Consider the following 19,810-nt stretch of genomic DNA (forward strand, 5'->3'; position numbering starts at 1 on the left):
GAGGCCTGTTCCCTACCCAGGGAAACGTTTCCGAAGCAGAGTTTTGTGGTGTCATGGCCTCTGGGGCAGCCTTCTCCAGTGTGCTGCCCTGCCCTATTTTTAATCTGCTCCTACAGCTCCCCAGTCCCAAAAGCCAACCTGGCTGGGCAGGATGGGGACTGTAGTCTAGCACATCTGGCTGAATAGTGCTGCTTTATCGTTGGGGTTCACAAATGGGGCGCTGCTCTTTCGCTCAGCCCTTACCTGCTGACATGGCCATGGTGGCCCCCGCCACCATCCCCATGGCCACACCGTTGGTCCTCGGAGCAGCCACTGGAGCTGGGTAAATTGCCGACGGGATGCTGTTTGGCTGGACCACGGTGGTGTGATGAATGACGTGGGGCTGTGCCGCGTAGACAGGCTGTGTGTAGTAGGCTCCCTGTTTTGGGGGGGGGGGAGAGGAAGAGCCACAGTGCATGAGAGTCCTTTCCAGATAAATTCAGTGGTGAGCATGAAGCCCCCATTCTGGGGGAGGGGGGTCTGTAGGAACCAGCTGCTTTTGTCCAGTGGATGAAAGCCGTGCCGAGTTGCCCACCCCTTTTGTACAGGCAGGCAGTGCCCGTAGGGAAGCGTTGGGGCTTCTGTTGCAACAGGGCAACACGGCTTTAACCATTCTGCCCCCCCCCAATCCTCCCCACCCCGGATGCCGCTGGAGCCCTCACACAAACCTTCAAGCCCCCTTGCTCACTCAGCCTTTGGGCAACGGGCTTTCCCGGCCCCCTTTCACCCGGTGAACTGAGAGCCGATAAAGAAGGACCCGTGGGTTCTCTCTGCTGCTGCTGTCTGGCAGAGAGACGGCCCGGCTGGACTCACCTGGGCGTACAGGTTCTGCTGCGGATAGGCACTTCGGATGGGGTACATCGCTGTCTGGTACGGACTGGGAGACGGGGAATACGGTGGCGGTGCATTATTACTCTGGGTCGGAGGGACCTTGTAGGGAGTCCCAGCGGGGTATCCTGTGGAGAAGCAAGATGACGCAAGGACCACCAAGGTGAGAGGGGAAAGGGTTCCCCTCACCCCCATCTCATTTCCTCCCCCCAGAATCAGGAACCTCCTTCCAGATGCCACATTTTCAAGTGGGAGGCAGTCTCCCCCCATCCCCGGCCCTGCCGTGGGAACAGACTGGATGCCCGGTTCCCCTCCGAACAGGCTTTATGATACAGGGCCTGAAGGAGACACAAATGCCACTTAATTCTGCAGTCAGAGTTACTGTCACGGATAAGGATTAAGTCTCCATTCACTCTGTCTTCTCTTCTTTAAACAATGCTGTAAGGACACAAATCATGTTTCATGGTACGGTGGTAAAAGTACTGAGTGAGACTTAGTCAATGAACATCAGGGGCCTCTTATTTGGGAACTGAGGAAGCCCTGCTGTAACTCATTTTACCGTGCAAATGCAACGTTCATCCAAAATCTGGGACAGATAAAAAACACAGACGGCCTTCACGAACTCGCTGATGAATATGGCTGTTCTCCCCAAGAAGCTCCTTAGCAGCCTTGCTTTTAATTGATCTCAGAGACAGGCCCGATATTAATAAGCCAGTTTTGAGATCCTGGGTAAAAAAAACACAGTTCTTCGGGATGGACAATGCCTGATCCAAGTTCTGCTGCGCCATAATCAGGAAGGGGCTGTGAACCTTTTGGAAGGCTTCAAACCTATTTCAGAACAGAGGCATCGCGTCAAGCCTCTGTCACCATATATGCCAACAGGGCCCATCATTAAAATTTATTTATCTATCTGATTTATCCTCGCCCATCTCCTCCAGTTGGGGGATTCTGGGCAGTTTACAACGATCGATTAAAAACCATAACCATAAATACACAGAATAAAATACAGTAATACATAATATAAATAGAGGTAAAAATAAAGAATCCAAGTGGGGAAGAATTTAAAGCAGTCCAAGCGTGGGAGGAGTGGTCTATAGCAACCATCCCCATGTAGATCTGGGGATATGAGGCAAAAGCCTCCAAAGGAATTAATCTGCACACACGTGACACATTTTACTTTATTTATTTGTATTCATAAGCCGCCCAGCTCCATTGGACATGTGGAGATGGTCATAACCAACACCCCATCCTGGAATTCCGCATGCAGGGGAGGCTCAGGTGGGGTGCTTGGGGACCAGACCCTGACCACTTTTAGTGCAGATACAATGCCTCCACCCCTTCTTTCCTGCAGCTAAGACCCAAAGGCTTAGCCTGAGGCAACACCCCCCTCCTTGTTCTTATTCTTTCCCCCTGAACCACATCCCATATCAGGAATAAGACTTGCGAAAATCCCTTGGTTCCCCAAGCATGGGATAGGAAAAAAAGAAGGGAAGCCTCCACTGCAGAAGCGGTGTTGCCTCTGTCTGGATCTTGGCCCGTGTTTGGGCTGATCAGCTTCTCTCCTCTCCTCCCTCTAATACCCAGTGGGGTGGGGAAACAGGAGGACAAGCTTCTTCTCCTTGCCGTCTTTCAGCCCAAATGCCATCTTTCCTTCCCCCAACAGAAGGAGATGATCCCAAATGGATCAGGCCAGAATGGGGTGGAGAAGGGGAAGGGGGGGCAAATGGGGAGGGACGGGTGGTCTCTTCCACTGTCCCCTTTTTATTGGGGGGTAGAATTTGCAGCTGTAGTGCCAGAGGTCCCTGATTTTTTGGGCCAGTATTGCATGAAAGGGTTTGGGGCAAAATGGCTGCACTGCTGAATCCAGCCTTCGTCAAGCACGTGGAGACGACAACCACTGCTGGGTGGCCCACGAGTCTCTTCCTATCAGGTAGAGCAGTGGCAATCACCAGCCAAAGTAATCCTGGATAAAATCCCTAGCGTGGAATTCCAAAACGTTTTCGCCAGTCTCACTGCTCTGCTCCCGATCGGCCCCCCGTTTCATCTGTAATTCCTTTACTGCTGAATTCCAGAGCAGCTTCCGTTTCACTTTATCACTAGGACCCCCACCCACCAGAGATCACCTATTTCTATCCCTTGCTTGAATGGCTTTGAATTCCAGGGGCGAAAGAGAGGGGTCTCTCTCTGACACAGGGAGGACCAGGCTTCCCCAGAGCTGGCAGGCGGGGAAGGCAGCTCCATTCCTTAGCAGCTTTGCTGACGGCTGATGGCTGCAGCGGGAGGGGCAGGGCAGCAATGTCATCGCGGTGGGTGGCCTGAGGGTTGCGTAGCTCGGCTGGCTGGAGTTTTGGGGTCACTCGTGGTAAGTCGACCCGAATCAAGCATTTACATGCTAATCTTCCTTTTAAAAAAAACCTTCACTTCTCGGGGGTTTGAATTATGGGTGTTTCAGAGGGGTTGCACCTCTACACTGCCAAGGATGGAGGCCTCTTCTGCTCCATGGGTCAGCGTGGCAAGCACAGGCCGTTCCCCAAGGCATCCACGCACCCTTTTTTCCAGGGATCGATCGACTGATCCGTCAATCCGCCCATGACAACTGACTTAGTGCCAACAAGCACCGGAACCCTTCTCGGCCACCCAGGACGGGCAGGTCTCGACAGCAAGAGGTTTGCACCTTGGAATCTTCTTTGCAGCCCAGTCCCTGCCTCGTTTTCTCTCTTAAATCTGCAAATTAGCAGGAGCTTCCTGTCAACTTTCCGCAGCCATAAATGCAGACAGGCGGTAGAGTAGCTCAGCTTGCCTCCATAGTGCAAGATCTCAAAGTAAGGAGGACAGGGAAGCAGGGGAAAAAAATGGATGAGCCCCTTGATGGGGAATGGAGGGTTTAGGTACCACCAAAGTTCACCTTAAGAAGAGAGATACATTTCAGTCAGTTATACTCACTTCTACCCTCTGCAGATTCAATGGCATTACAGGTAATCCTCACTTAACAACCACAATTAGGGCCCGAATTTTGGTTGCTAAGCAAAGCGGTCATGAAGCAAATCCGACCAGATTTCACTATTTTTGCAGTGGTCGTTAAGCGAATCACTGCCAGCATTAAATGAACCACACGGTCGTTAAGTGAATCATGTGGCCCCCCATTGATTTTGCTTGCCAGAAGCTGGCTGTGAAGGTCTAAAATGGCAATCTTGTGACCACAGGACGCTGCGACGGTCATATATGCGAATCGGTCGCCAACCACCCAAATCGTGATCACATGACCACGGAACACTGCAATGGTCGTAAGTCTGAGGACTAGTCACAAGGTGGTTTTTCCAGCACTGTCATAAGTCCAAACTGTCGCTAAATGAATGGTTGTTAAGTGAGGACTACGTGTACTGAGAAATGAACTGTGTCCGCTCAGTTCCTATTAAAAACAAGAATGGCTGGCTCTTTGCAGATACAGCTAGAAAAAAGCAAACGCACTGACACAGAGCAGGGGGGCAGCAGAGGGAAATCACAGCAAGGTTCTATGACACCTGGACACACGGAGCCTGTTGTGCCAAGGCCCTCTTTGGAAGGACCACAAAAATACTTGTTTCTAAGAGGTTTTTGCAAAGTTCGGCAGTGTGTCAGCAGGGACTGCCATTCCAATTTTGGAAATTGCTCTGTGCATGAGCAGGTGGGAGGGTCTGGAGTGCCCTTCACTCTTCTCCGGCTTCCCTTGGTTCAGCAGGCTGCTTCCAGGGCCTCAAAAGCTGGCACTGCAGAGGGAAGGACGCAGCAGAGGCCAACTTCTGGCGCGGGACGATGAAGCGCAGGGCGCTGTTCCGGGGAGGAGGAGGGTGAGCGCTGCTCTCCCCGCAAAGGGCAGCCCCAGAACCCTCTCGCTCCCCTCAGAACAAATGCAGTGTGTCTCCAGGCTGGCAAGCTATGCTTTCCTTCCGCTGCAGACATCCTCGACTCCTTGACTTACCCCTCCAGTACAGAGCAAGCTGTTGCAGCCAAAGACCATGCGGGATCCCCCCAAAACTCTTTTTTTTAAAAATCCATTCAATCGTGTCCAATTCTCAGAGACGGCCTGGACAAGTCCCGCAGTTTTCTTGGCAAGGTTTTTCAGAGGTGGTTTGCCCTTGCCTCCTTCCTAGGGCTGAGATAAGATGACTGGCCCAAGGTCACCCAGCTGGTTTCGTGCCCACGGCGGGACTAGAACTCACGGTCTCCCGGTTTCCAGCCCAGTGCCTTCACCACGACACCACGCTGGCTCTCGAAAAACCCTTACGAAACCTTATGACAGCATCTGATTTTCCCCCCTGGCAGGCAGGCATTTCTTCATGGTCCAAAGCAGCAAGAGATGCAGTCGCTCAGTCCATTGAGCAGAGACGAGTAACACACCCAGCACGCCTTCCGTACACCACCACGTATGATGATCCCCAGGAGAGATTCACCACCCCGAATGAGGGTCTGCCTTCCTACGACTGGCCCCAGCGATGAAAGGAACAGGTCTTCTGCGCATCCAATCAAAACAAAGGAAGCGCGTAGGAAGTCCGGCGCGCCGAATTCCTGATCCTTGCAAGCAGAGAGAACAACCCTCCTCAAAACAGAACAGCGGTCCTTGGGATGCTTTCTACTATTGAGCGTTACAGAGAACGACGGAAGAAAAATGACGGAGGGGGGCAAAAGGCAATCCATTCCCAAACTGAGAGAGAAAGAAGGAAGGCAAAATCACCAGTAATAACTTCAGAAGTGAAATCCTATTTATTGATGAAGCTTGCCACGTTCTGTTCGTGGTCCCTTTCGGGGCACAAGAGGACAAGGTCTGTGGACAGGTGTGCTTCATCAGGAGAGTCGCTTGAGTGAGAACGGAAGAGAAGACGTTATTAAAGGGACCGATGGCGAGACTGCAGAGCAGAAGCAGCTATTGCTGTAAAAGCACCCTTTCTCTCTCTCTCTGCTGGAGATGCTCATCCTTCCTCTTGCTCTGATGACATCGTGGAGACAAAAGGGGTACCTTCGAACCACGGGAGCTGCGGCACCACATCTGGAGAGCTTCAGACTGGGGAGGGCTGGCAGAAGCAACGGCTTGGGGCTATGATGCCCAGCGGTCTAGAAAATGTGGGCCTATGGGGGGGATCGTTTTGCAGATTTGTTAAAGGGATGTGCTCCGTTTGCTGAGGAAATGGGGAGAGCTGTTGAGTTCTTTCTCGCTGCCACCCCCATCCTCCTCCTCCTCCTCCACCCCACTCTTCTCCTCGCCTGCTCGACCAAAGCCAGCATATGGGTTGCTGCCATCTCCCCCAATCTGGTGCCCACCACAGGGATATGGTGCCTACCATAAAGGCAATATCCCAAACCCCCACAAGGTCACAGTATTTGGGGCTTTGGAGCTTGGAGGGAAGGCAGGCAAGATGGGACAGGATAAAGGGGTATAAAATTGTGGTGAGGGTGAATAGAGAGCATTTTTCCCCCTCCCTCAGTGTTAGAACTCAAGTTCAGCCATTAAAATTAAATGCAGGGAGATTCATGAAAAATAAAAGTGGGTTCGGCAAGGGACTGAGCAGGCGCCTTCTTAGGATAATTAAAGCACTTTCTGGAATACAAGGTTTTCTGTCCAGTAAGTGGGCATTCACAGCTCAAGTGCCTTTCCTTGAAAATAATGTTTAGCTGATCAAATTTCTCAGGACTGGCTGTGTCACATGACCTACCTGGAAAAATCCATCTTTAAACTAATGTTCAAGGAAATTAAAAGCCACGTTTTAATCAATAATTATGGTGCCACATGAATCTCTTTGAGGAGAATATTCCAGAAATATTCCAAAGAGAACCCAGTTCCACCCACCCAAATCTCAGATAGCAGGTGGGGATGAGAGTGGTGGGCCAACGAGCAGGCAGGTTCTCCAATGTGACCGACTGAATTTACACTCTGCCTTTCTACCAAGCATCAGGGCAGTGGGTCTGAAGGACAAGGGGGTTTGGAGGGGTGAGCAAAAAGTGCAATGAAAACAATTTTGCAGAAAGCATATTTACAGTATCTACATTTCTAACCCTCTTTGGTGAAACAACGATAAGGAAGTATTGTGAGTGCAATAAGACAGAATTGGTCATCAGACCCAAACTGGGGCTTGGTCCTGGTACGATTCTCTAAGGTGACCTTCTCCTGCTACTGTGCTCCTCCTGAATTTTGCTCTTCCACATTGTTCTGGGTGATAGGCCTCCTTTGAAAGGGGAAGGTCTCAATGCTCTTTCTTCTGGCCTCAGATCTGAGCTTTATATCTCTCCAAAGCAGTGTTTCTCAATCTTGGCAGCTTGAAGATGTGTGGACTTCAAACTGCCAGAATCCCACAGCCAGCAAGTTGAAGTCCACACATCTTCAAGTTGCCATGGAAGTATCCGTCCTTCCTTTGGACGAAGAATACCTGAGCAACAAAGGGATTGGCCTTGATAGTCAGGTTCTTTCCATTTAACTGAACATCTCCCATCTACCTCTGTCCTTTGATATACTCTAAGCCAGTGGTGGAGAATCTGGTCTACCACAGCTTGCTAGTCCACGAAAATAGCTTGCCGTGTTGCATCTCTTCAACTCTGTTGCCTCGGCCTGGTCCCTTGGAACTGCCAGGCCAAATCTTTCCAGAACATGGATCTGCACTCTTTCTGAAGCATTCTTGACTCAGCTACTCCATTCTTGACTTCCCCCCAACCTTCTGAAGTGCCTTAAAACTCTCTGAACCTTTTGGAGTTCTTCTGGAGAAACTAACATAATAGATAATTATCCTCTTTGTCATGGGTCAGTCTGCTGAGATTTCACATGGGATGCAATGAAATTTGACAGAGCTGCATGGTGGACGATTCCTTTGTGGAAAAGTTTAACCCTTTATTTGTCTTGGAATGTTACTTTTGTGTGATCAAAGGGTGGATTTCCGTGATTTGGGTGACTGCTATATTTCCCAACAGATGTAGACAGCGACAGATGCTTTATATAGTTACAAGGGTGGGTTCCACTCAGTGCTGGACTGGAAGCCCAAAAAATCTTCCATAGCTTAAACATCTCAGCTTTGAAACACCTGCCATCTGACTGCCCCATCCCTTCTTTTCCATTGCAAAGGTTGAATATCTCAAGGCCATTTAGCATCCTAGCAGTTTCTGAAGATCTGGCTTGACTTTCAAGAGTCCTTCTTGCAAAACATTCAAAAGAGCTTGAGATACCAATAAAATACCACTTAACTGAAATCCAATCGAGCTAAAAGTCTGAAACAAAGGGCACTTTGGGAGATGAACTATTTCATGCATGACTTTCTTTAAATAGCCGTATGTATGCTGTTGTCCTTATTTATATATAACAAAGATACTGAAATGTGCCTCTTGAGATTAAAAATCAATATACAAAATTTAGCCACCCACACTTCAAAACCATCTTTTACACCTCATTAGCATGTGGTTCCCCACATCCAAACCGCTTTTATTTATTGCACAATATGTCCTCATGGTCTTAGGTTTCTCAAAGTAACTGTGAGCTTTTCTCACTTTTCATTGCAACGGGCTGTGTGAGCCTGAGACTCTGACTTCACGCCATGCTCCTGAAGTACAGAAGGTAAACTTAAAGGATGCACAGAGTTCTGTGCACGCGTGATGTAAGCCTTCTCGATGTGAGCTGAGAGAATGTGTGAACTTCATTATTACCAGCAATGCGGTTAACGTGGATCAGGCAAAAATTGCTCTCCGTGGAAATTGAATGTACTGTACACTCGACTTATGTAAAAACTGCAAATACAGAATGACACTTCAGCAACGGATCGTTGCCTTGTCGTGGTGCTGGAGCTTGAGCACCTCAATGATGCCATGAGCTAAACCGTGAAGGGCCACCCAAGACGGGAAGGTCATGACAGAGAGGTCAGACTAAACGTGATCCCTGGGGAAGGTCATGGCAACCCACCCCAGTATTCTTGTCGTGAAAACTCAATGGATCAGTACAACCAGAGATATGTCGGTATACCATCGGAAGATGAGACCCCCAGGTCGGAAGATGGTCAAAATGCTACTGGGGAGGAACAGAGGATGAGCTCAACTAGCCCCAGACGTGATGACGCAGCTAGCTCAAAGCCGAAAGGACGGCTAGCGGCTGACGGTGCTGGTGGTGAACGGCGAATCCGATGTTCTGAGGATCAACACACCATTGGAACCTGGAATGTAAGATCTATGAGCCAGGGCAAATTGGATGTGGTTATTGGTGAGATGTCAAGATTAAAGATAGACATTCTGGGCGTCAGTGAACTGAAATGGACTGGAATGGGCCACTTCACATCAAATGACCGCCAGATCTACTACTGCGGACAAGAGGACCACAGAAGAAATGGAGTAGCCTTCATAATTAATCGTAAAGTGGCTAAAGCAGTGCTTGGATACAACCCAAAAAACGACAGAATGATCTCAATTCGAATTCAGGGCAAGCCATCTAACGTCACAGTGATCCAAATATACGCCCCAACCACAGATGCTGAAGAAGCTGAAGTAGAGCAGTTCTGTGAGGATCTGCAGCACTTACTGGACAACACGCCTAAAAGAGATGTTATTTTCATCACGGGAGACTGGAATGCTAAGGTGGGCAGTCAAATGACACCTGGAATTACAGGTAAGCATGGCCTGGGAGAACAAAACGAAGCAGGACATAGGCTGATAGAATTTTGCCAAGACAACTCACTCTGCATAACAAACACTCTCTTCCAACAACCTAAGAGACGGCTTTACACATGGACTTCACCAGATGGACAACACCGAAATCAGATTGACTACATCCTTTGCAGCCAAAGGTGGCGGACATCTGTACAGTCGGTAAAAACAAGACCTGGAGCTGACTGTAGTTCCGATCACGAACTTCTTCTTGCACAATTTAGGATCAGACTAAAGAGATTAGGGAAGACCCACAGATCAGCTAGATATGAGCTCACTAATATTCCTAAGGAATATGCAGTGGAGGTGAAGAATCGATTTAAGGGACTGGACTTAGTAGATAGGGTCCCGGAAGAACTCTGGACAGAAGTTCGCAACATTGTCCAGGAGGCGGCAACAAAATACATCCCAAAGAAAGAGAAAACCAAGAAGGCAAAATGGCTGTCTGCTGAGACACTAGAAGTAGCCCAAGAAAGAAGGAAAGCAAAAGGCAACAGTGACAGGGGGAGATATGCCCAATTAAATGCAAAATTCCAGAGGTTAGCCAGAAGAGATAAGGAATTATTTTTAAACAAGCAATGCGTGGAAGTGGAAGAAGACAATAGAATAGGAAGGACAAGAGACCTCTTCCAGAAAATTACAAACATGGGAGGTAAATTCCAGGCCAAAATGGGTATGATCAAAAACAAAGATGGCAAGGACCTAACAGAAGAAGAAGAGATCAAGAAAAGGTGGCAAGAATATACGGAAGACCTTTATAGGAAGGATAACAATATCGGGGATAGCTTTGACGGTGTGGTCAGTGAGCTAGAGCCAGACATCCTGAAGAATGAGGTTGAGTGGGCCTTAAGAAGCATTGCTAATAACAAGGCAGCAGGAGATGACGGCATCCCAGCTGAACTGTTCAAAATCTTGCGAGATGATGCTGTCAAGGTAATGCATGCTATATGCCAGCAAATTTGGAAAACACAAGAATGGCCATCAGACTGGAAAAAATCAACTTATATCCCCATACCAAAAAAGGGAAACACTAAAGAATGTTCAAACTATCGAAGAGTGGCACTCATTTCACATGCCAGTAAGGCAATGCTCAAGATCCTGCAAGGTAGACTTCAGCAATTCATGGAGCGAGAATTGCCAGATGTACAAGCTGGGTTTAGAAAAGGCAGAGGAACTAAGGACCAAATTGCCCCTCCTACAGGTTAAAATCACAGTAAGTCTGAGTTGGAATGTACCTCAGAGGTCATCTAGTCCAGGGTTCCTCAACCATGGCCACTCTAAGTTGTGCGGACTTCAACTCCCAGAATTCCCCAGCCAGCTGGGGAATTCTGGGAGTTGAAGTCCACACAGCTTAGAGTGGCCAAGGCTGAGGAACCCTGATCTACTCTTATCATCTGCTCAGTATTAGGACTCCACTCAATCATCTGCAGCATAACCACCGACTTCCAAAGAGAGTTGGATCCTACCCTTGTTCTAGGCTACTCCACTTCACAAAAGCTCTTAACTGACAGCAAATTCCTCCTAAGATGAATATTTTTTTTATCTCCAAAAGCCCTAAGGACCAGGTTGTCTCATGGATACCATTTAAAGGCACAAATTCAAAACAAACACGTAGGGGTGTGCAAAATATTTAAAATCTGAATCATTCCAAATGCAAAATGCTCCATTTTTGGGTGGGATACCGCTGGTGCAAACGCGAGACAGGCCGTTTGCATTATTTTGGAAGCCTTTTGACTGTGAAACGGAGTGCTTTGCACTCAAAACAGGGCTGTTTCAAGTGTGAAACACTACCTGTACGATTGAAATTGTCCACTGTGCATCCAAACCAGCTGTTCTGCACTTACAATGGCGATTTTGCACCTGAAGCAGGGCATCTTGAAGTCAAAATGGTCTGAATTCGACACCTTTTCCATGCCTCTGCAAACATTAGTTGCCTGTGATCCTGGCACTCTGTGAAATGCATCCACAAGGTTTGCAGGCAATCATAGCAGCCTTCCAGGATGTAGGAAAATATAGCCCCTGAAAAACCTAACCCAAGAACAACAACGAACAAGGACAGGGTTAGTTCTGCCCCTGTTTTCCACCCAACATGACATTAAAGGGCAGAAACATTTATTTGCTTTTGCCTAGCGTGAAACGGCAAATTGCTACCATCTGGCTTAACTCACAGCATTATTCTGAAGATAAAACCCCACCTTTTCATAAGCAGGCACAAAGGTAATATACTCATTAATGCACTTTTGTGGCAGGAGAAAGACTGCCGTCTTTTCAAAACCGTGTTATTTGCAGTGAACCAGTGGGAGACTTCATATTTTTAAACGCTGTATATCAAAATGCCCTTCATTGTGGGTGTTGGTGTTAGACTGACTTGCAATGAGATAGATTGTAAATCTAGCTGTGATTTTAGGTTGCTAAGCTATTATTTCCTAAATCTGGAAATACATTTTAAAGCTTGGGCCCATCACAAGCCTTCAGCGTGCAAATCAAAGCACCGTCCTTCTAACTTTTATGTCACCAAACTGAGCTTTGCAGTTTAATTTTTTAAAAAAAATTATGGGGAGTTAAGACGTTTTCAGATGCTTAACTATTCTACAGCTGCCGCCTAACAGTCACTGGAGAAGTGGAAAGAGAACACCTTGGAGGGGGCATCAAATGTTGGAAAATCCCACCCAGCCCGCTCCTATGGATTTTGGGGGCTATTTTATTAAACAGCGAACTCCCAGAATCCTGGCAGTCGAAGTCCATGCACCTTAAAGCTGCTGAGGATGGGACACACTGGGCTCTCGTAACAGGATCTGGCAAGCCTGCCTGTGTCCCCCCACACCCTTCTTATACCCCAGGGAGTCCAGCAAACCTACAGAAGGTTCAGCCACTCTTAGGCATATGAAGTCCAGTTGTGTACGGCAGCGGAGGTATTTCAATTCTTAATGACATGATACCTGACAAGAGGCATTAGAGTGTAGTGCTCAAAGTCCCAGGGTACGTTTTCTAAAAGCTAACAATGTGTTGATAATGGCAGAGCTGGGGTGGGTGCTGAGAGAGTGAAATATCCGCTGAAAAGCACACGCATCCGGACAGAAACCAGCCACTGTAGGCGGCTTACGAACAACAGACAGGACAAACAGACGGACGTAGCAACGACAGATCGGTTTACCTGGGGCATAACCTGGGCTGGTGGCCTGGTAGATATTCGGGTTGTAGGTGGGGGCCGCTGTGGGGTATCCAGCAGGATAACCTGCAAAGGGAAGAGTCCATGGTTTAGTTGGCAGGAAGGCGAAAAGGAACGACTTTTACAGTAAGACAAACGGCAACTGCCAAGCGACAGGCCGGCGAGAGATCGGCGGAAAACAATGGCTCTCGAACTCTGTTCCGTCTCTCTTCCCCAAACAGCAATTAGACGTGCGGAATAATGAGACGTACCAGCGCTTGCTTAATTTATCACTCTCTGCCATTCCTGTAGTACCCTTGGCGTGCAAAGAGCCACGGCTATCTTTTATTTTTATATCGGGTAGGTGCTTGTCTTCGGCCATAAAGGTTCTCGAGGCAAGTCATGCTAATAAAATCAGGTTTATTGCTTTGGTCTCCCTTCTGGAAGAAATAGCAACTTGGGGTATGGAGGCCAGAGTTTAATCAAAATTGGCCGGGAGGAACGATGGCCGGCAGACCCCCACCCCCTGCAAATGCAGTGGTCCTTTCCCCACCTAGAGAGGTTTATCTTTGTTCCTTGGTAGCTGGCTATGTGACGCACAACGACATCTCCCCCTTAATCGAGCTGGGCCTCGATAGTTTCCCACCAACTGATGCCCTCCTGATGTTTGGGACAAGTCCTGGGGATGCAGTGCAACATACACCAGCTTAAAGAGGGGTTCCTAACAAATTGGGAAGCCCAGGTGTTGCCAAAAGGATCCGAAGAGACTGCACCCCCAAAGGCAGCAGGCGGCAGAGGGATCCCCAGGAGGCCCTTCTGAGAGCCCCCCCCCCATCCTCCTGCTGTAGATGCACCGGCTGGCAAAGGGGAGAGGAGGTCAGCGTCTCTAAAGCCATTCCCTAGCCCTCTTCTGTTTCTGTCGTCTCCCCAGGTTAGGGGATGTGCCCGCTGCTCTCCTCCCACTTGCCGGCCAGATGTTCCAGATGTTCCTGCGAGGACTGCTTCCTCACTTGGGCCAATCCTGTGCCCTTGTGAACAGTAACAGTGGCAAAACCTGTTTGGGTCCAGAGGCTCGGAGGGCCTTGCAAGACGTGCCGGGCGTTCTTCTCTCCAGCCCGTTTACGCATTCAGCATGGACCTCGGCAGCCCCAAGGCATCGTCCCCAAAGGCATCCCCCGGGCCCCGAAGCCTCTTCAGAACTCGCCCCGATTCACGGACCCCGCAAGCCTTTGGGGGCAGCCACAGAAGCCGGCTCTTTGGCGTTAACGAGAATCCTCTGTTTCTGCCAAGCCGGAATAAGTAACTCTTTGTTCCAACCTCTCATTTTTACGAGTGTTGTGTTCAGCTACTAAATCAGGTTAATTAAAAATGGCTACAGTTAATTCTGGAGATGCCGAGCATTCATGGATAGTCTGTCAGGCCTGGGCCGCGTGAGGCAACCGCAGAGGGCACCGGATTCTGGCAATCAAACATCTCTTTGAGTTTTATTTATAGAAACCCGGCAGCAGCACGCCAAATGCTAATAAGGGCATGGCTGAGGCCGAGAAGGAAACTATACACAGTTTCTTACGCGCTGTCTGGATGGCAGCTGGGAGATGGAAAATGGAAAACATTTGGCTTCTGAAAAGGCCAGTCCTCATGCCACAAGGACTGGTGTATCATTATCATTTTAGCACCGTGCTACCTACGATCCCCACCTTTGTCGTCTCTTGGGGTTTCGCAGGAGGAAATCATCAGAGAATCGTTCCCAATCCGGCACCTCTAAATGATTTTTCCAAGAGTTAATTCCTCCATGTGCCTGCAATCTCTCCAGATCCCACCCCACCCCTCTGCAAAGATGAGGTCCACGGGGGAAGCCATAGGAAAGCCACTCCTATGTCCCCTTTCTGGCCACCTTTCTCAAACCAGTGGACCCCAGACACGTTGGACTCCCGTTCTTCCTCTCCCCAGACAACACGGCTGTGGGATTTAGGGGCGCACCCATGGACCGTGCCAGCAAACGAGACAGGGATCAGGATTCAGTGCGTGGCAAACCTTGGCATCCAGGGGTAGAGTCTTCCCAGCATCCGCAAGACACACAAAAGAGGGCTTTCCTTCTCACGGCTGTGGAAGAGAAGGCAGGTCGGGGTGGAGCGGGCCCAGGGCTCCATCGGAAAGCGGGGCAAAGGGCAGCAAAGAGGCCGACGAACCCGGCAGAATGAAGGCCGAGGGAAGATCCAGGTGGTTGCAGAAGCTTCGGAATCTCTTCGCTCACCTTCCCCAGCCTGACGCCCTCCATGCACGTTGGGACTGCGACTCCCAGAATTCCACGAGAATGGGGGAATCCTGGGAGTTGTAATCCCAGCAGACTTGGGAAGCCCTGGGTTCGAGAAGGCCGCTTTGTGCTTGAACTGGCAAGGGCAAGCTTCTGGGCCGAGGCCTGCAAGTTCCAAGGAGTGTCAAATATGAAAGCAAAGCCAGGGCAGGCTCAGAGATGGGCTGCTGAAGGACCGTGGAAGGCAATTAACTCTAAATTTGCAGGACTTCTTGTTTCAGCTCCTCACCCTCCTTAATCTTTCAGTCACAATAAAGCAGACTTCGGTCTAACAATTATGGACTGTTCTACTCCTAAACACACACACACACACACACACACAGAGCAATTTTATGGACAAGGAAAACTATGCTGCATTGATGGATGTGAATGCAAATGAAATAAAGGTCTATCCCATTATTATTTAGTGACTTAACAAGTAATCTCTAGTAGCACACTATCCCATAAGGGTCAAGAGATCACAAAGGGCACATCAGCAGCTGACAGCAGAGTGAGCTTGAGGTCCAGGAAGGATGCTGTGATCACCTTGTCCTTTGGTGTTGTGACATGCAACCCATGTTGTGGCCTTTCCCCCCATTCTGCTATTGGACCGATGTCGTTAGCTCTTTTCCCTAAAGTGGGTGTCTGTGTCTACACACACACACACACACATACAGACACACACACACTTCTTCCCAAAGGGACAGAGTTACATGAAAGTAATTACAGCTGGTGATGCCAAAAAGAAAGGGAAGATCTGGCCACAGATGCTATCATACATGGAGGATCGTGAATCATTATTTGGCAACAAAGAGGAAATACAAAGGGCACCTGGGTTGGCATGAAATTGATCCCCCTACCTCGCACACGTCTCAACATACATTTCTGAAGGATCGTCTTCTGAAGGATCTTTCTAGAACCATGTCAGATCTGGAAATCTGTCCCAGCACAGCAGACAGCTTCAGGAACTCAGATAGTCTCCCAATGTCGTCCATCCCCATCTATTCCCCCTCCAAAATGGAGGTGGGAGAATTGAGTAAGCGACCAGCGTACAAAGGTCCTTCAGACAGTTCTCAGGATCGCCAAAGAGGGAACAGTTGGCAGGGGATGGAAAAATACTCTATCCCAGTGTTTCTCAACCGTGGCAACTTTAAGATGTGTGGACTTCAACTCCTAGAATTCCCCAGCCAGCATTCTGGGAGTTGAAGTCCACACATCTTAAAGTTGCCACGGTTGAGAAACTGCTCTGTGCTGTGCAACAGAACTGTCAGGGAAGGTAACTCTAAACTGGTCACATTTTCTCATTCAGCACACAGCAGCTCTCTCCTTGCTTCCCTTATCCTTTTGATTTCAGATGGTTGACATTTTATGAAGCTTGATAAGTGATTCTTGAAGAGGTAAGAGTCACACTGAGTAGCATTTCCAAATACTACTAAGGCCCACACATTTTGAGGACAAGAGGCTTCTGTGATTTGCACAAGAGCTGAAGAGTGAATATGAGAACCTGGAGAAGGCAATCAATCAAAAACTCCCAAATTACAATTTGAAGATGGTCCTCCAGATACAAAGGGTTATTTGGTTAAAAAAAGAACCATTTTTTTTTTTATGAAGCCCCCAACTGGTGAATTGTGAACCATAAAAGAAGCTGGAAATTCAGCTTCTGCCTTTCAAACCGAGCACTGGGTCTGGTCAAAAACTAAAGATTCAAGTAGTTTGATTCATGCCAGTGCTTCAGTTGGAGCTGACGTCCTTCTTTCAGCTAGGGTTAATTTATTTTAATGATTAGGTAACTTATATACTTATATAACTTATATACTTGGGAAAGGGGTACGGCAGGGCTGTATCCTCTCACCCTACCTATTCAACTTGTACGCAGAACACATCATGCGACATGCTGGGCTTGAGGAATCCAAGGCTGGAGTTAAAATCGCTGGAAGAAACATTAACAATCTCAGATATGCAGATGATACCACTTTGATGGCTGAAAGCGAAGAGGAACGGAGGAGCCTTATGATGATGGTGGAAGAAGAAAGTGCAAAAGCTGGCTTGCAGCTAAACCTCAAAAAAAACCAAGATTATGGCAACCAGCTTGATTGATAACTGGCAAATAGAGGGAGAAAATGTAGAAGCAGTGAAAGACTTTGTATTTCTAGGTGCGAAGATTACTGCAGATGCTGACTGCAGTCAGGAAATCAGAAGGCGCTTCATCCTTGGGAGAAGAGCAATGACAAATCTCGATAAAATAGTTAAGAGCAGAGACATCACACTGACAACAAAGGTCCCCATAGTCAAAGCAATGGTGTTCCCCGTAGTAATATATGGCTGCGAGAGCTGGACCATAAGGAAGGCTGAGCGAAGGAAGATCGATGCTTTGGAACTGTGGTGTTGGAGGAAAACTCTGAGAGTGCCTTGGACTGCAAGAAGATCAAACCAGTCCATCCTCCAGGAAATAAAGCCAGACTGCTCACTTGAGGGAACGATATTAAAGGCAAAACTGAAATACTTTGGCCACATAATGAGAAGACAGGACACCCTGGAGAAGATGCTGATGCTGGGGAGAGTGGAGGGCAAGAGGAAGAGGGGCTGACCAAGGGCAAGATGGATGGATGATATTCTAGAGGTGATTGACTCATCCCTGGGGGAGCTGGGGGTGTTGACGACTGACAAGAAGCTCTGGCGTGGGCTGGTCCATGAAGAGTCGGAAGCGACTGGACGAATAAACAACAAGTTATATACTGGTGTTCATCAAAAGATAATATAAAACACCAAGGGAGCAGACAGCCTTCCTGCTTCTCTTCCCACAACCCTGATCCAACAACCTAAGAGTCCTCAGGGGAGACCTCACTCTTTGCTAGGCGTATTTCTCATCCAGATTTTATTTATTTATTTATTAGCCATGACAGCATACATAACCCATATTTAACCTCTGTCTACAGATCAAGGCTCCTGAGTTTTCCAGGTCCCTGTCCAAACTTAGGCAACTCTTCCTCCTGTCACCCTCAACCCTTCTTCTACCTTTGGAGAAGAGAGAAGGTCTGCTGTCTTCTCATCACAACGTGTTTCTCCAACCAGATAGCCTCCAGATGGCTTGGATATGTCCCATGGTTGCTAACCAAGGACCATGCTGATTGGGGATGGTGGGAGCTGTGGTCCCACACCTCTGGAGGACATCAGGTTGAGGGGGCTGCATTGGTACTCACAGGAACTGGTGCAGGTGGTGGTGGCAGCAGCAAGACTCAACAGAGGTTTCTTTAAAGAGCCCACTGCATGGCACTGAAGTCATTTCGGCTTTCTTTTACGGGCAATGGGGAAGGGAGAAGAGAGTCTGCCGCCTCCTTATTAACGGAGGAAAGTTTACATCTATCAGTGTTTGCACAGGTGATTTTAGTTTCCCCATGGTTCTGTAAACTGCTGTACTATGGCCCTATAAATCTGAGATTATTACCCAGTAAGTCAACTTATGAGCAAGAAAAACTGTTATTAGTCAGAGTGCAATACCACTCCATGCTCCTCAATTTATCTGTTAAGTCTTGGAAAGCCTGGGTATAAGATGCCAATTTCCTGAAGAAAGGACGATTCAAAAGACCAACCACGAAGGTAGCCTTTCTGAAGCCTTGACAAATAAGGGACACATCCTGGCTGGAAATTCCAGGAGATGACAGCTGAAGGTGCAGAGGCTAGAAAGTGCAGTACCAAGTTGATGACCATGTCAGCACCTGCTCATTCGAGCATTCGCACACACACAGTCAAGAAACGGGATTTCTTTGAACTGTTTTAATGAAGTGTAATGAACGGTACAGAAGGCAAGCTGCAAATAAAGATTTCCCGCTCAAACCTAACTTAAAACTACATCCCCTTAGTTAGTCCCCTTTCCCACGAAACCTGTCACTCCCCCCTCCCATCCAGATGGTGTTCCTGGCGTATCTCAACCCCGCATCCTTGATGTCCTCCATAGCCATAATAAACCACTTTACACTCCAACTTCACACACCCCTCCCATCCGGCAACCTTGGAGGATGACATGATGGGAGATGCCCTGATAAGGGTTTCTGTGAAACCTTTGATCGGGGGATCTGACAGACCTGCAGAGTGGGGAACAACCTCATTTCCCCTCTTTTTGCATTTCTTCAAACCTTTTGCCCAGTCAAAGCAAACGTTCCTTTTAAAAGAACTTCATTCATTTTCAAAGTTTACTTAAAATACAAAATATAGATAAGACAGAGTACAGGTCTAAAGAAAAAAGAAAAATATAAAAGTGCGGACTAAAAAAGAAAGCAGAAAAAGAAAGTGACTTCCAACCTTCTCCAATACAGATATAAGTGCATTTCCAAATAGCTCTTACCATTAGTTAAACCTTAGTAACATTATTTCTAAAAAAATCAGCCCTTTTAATCATCAAAACCCAAAATCAAAACTTCATTTTTTTCCGACACAAGCAAGTAGTCTAAAAGCGGTTGCCAAGTAGAAGCAAATCCAGACACGGTTTTTCCCTTATCAGCGCTGCTAACTTGGCCATTTGGGCCAGCTCCATCAGTTTAACCATCCATTCCTCCCCTGAAGGGATTTGTGGATCTTTCCATCTCTGTGCATATAAAAGTCTTGCTGCTGTAATCAGCAGCCCCATTCAAACGCGTAGTTCAGGAAAGGTATGGAATAGTGGCATGATTTATCAGCTCAAGAACAGAGATTCCTCCTTTGCAACCATTTCCCCTTGCTTATCTTGCCAACTATAACCACATGCAGTATAAATCATGGCTAATAGTAACTTCCTTCAAAGCAGCAACAAAATCTTGGTCTTTGAAGGAACCTTTGGTTACACCTGAGCATTGCATACTTCAGGGTAAGGAGCTGGACAA

The 19,810-nt window shown here is 48.0% G+C and overlaps 1 protein-coding gene across 2 annotated transcripts in view; it reads right to left on the reverse strand.

Annotated features, from left to right (window-relative positions):
• FAM168A (family with sequence similarity 168 member A) overlaps positions 1 to 19,810 on the reverse strand; it is a 133,821-nt gene that overhangs the window by 3,034 nt on the left and 110,977 nt on the right. Inside the window, exons 3-7 of one of the 2 annotated variants that reach the window (XM_063305997.1) lie at positions 12,668 to 12,748; positions 5,616 to 5,700; positions 4,135 to 4,148; positions 853 to 995; positions 244 to 418 (exon numbers count right to left, since the gene is read on the reverse strand). In XM_063305997.1, coding sequence (XP_063162067.1) covers positions 244 to 418; positions 853 to 995; positions 4,135 to 4,148; positions 5,616 to 5,700; positions 12,668 to 12,748 — 498 coding nt within the window. The remainder of the gene's footprint in view (positions 1 to 243; positions 419 to 852; positions 996 to 4,134; positions 4,149 to 5,615; positions 5,701 to 12,667; positions 12,749 to 19,810) is intronic. The other variant, XM_063305996.1, reaches the window with a different exon arrangement.

The sequence above is a fragment of the Candoia aspera genome, chromosome 5 (genome assembly GCF_035149785.1).
Source record: "Candoia aspera isolate rCanAsp1 chromosome 5, rCanAsp1.hap2, whole genome shotgun sequence".
In the NCBI taxonomy this organism is placed as follows: domain Eukaryota; kingdom Metazoa; phylum Chordata; class Lepidosauria; order Squamata; family Boidae; genus Candoia; species Candoia aspera.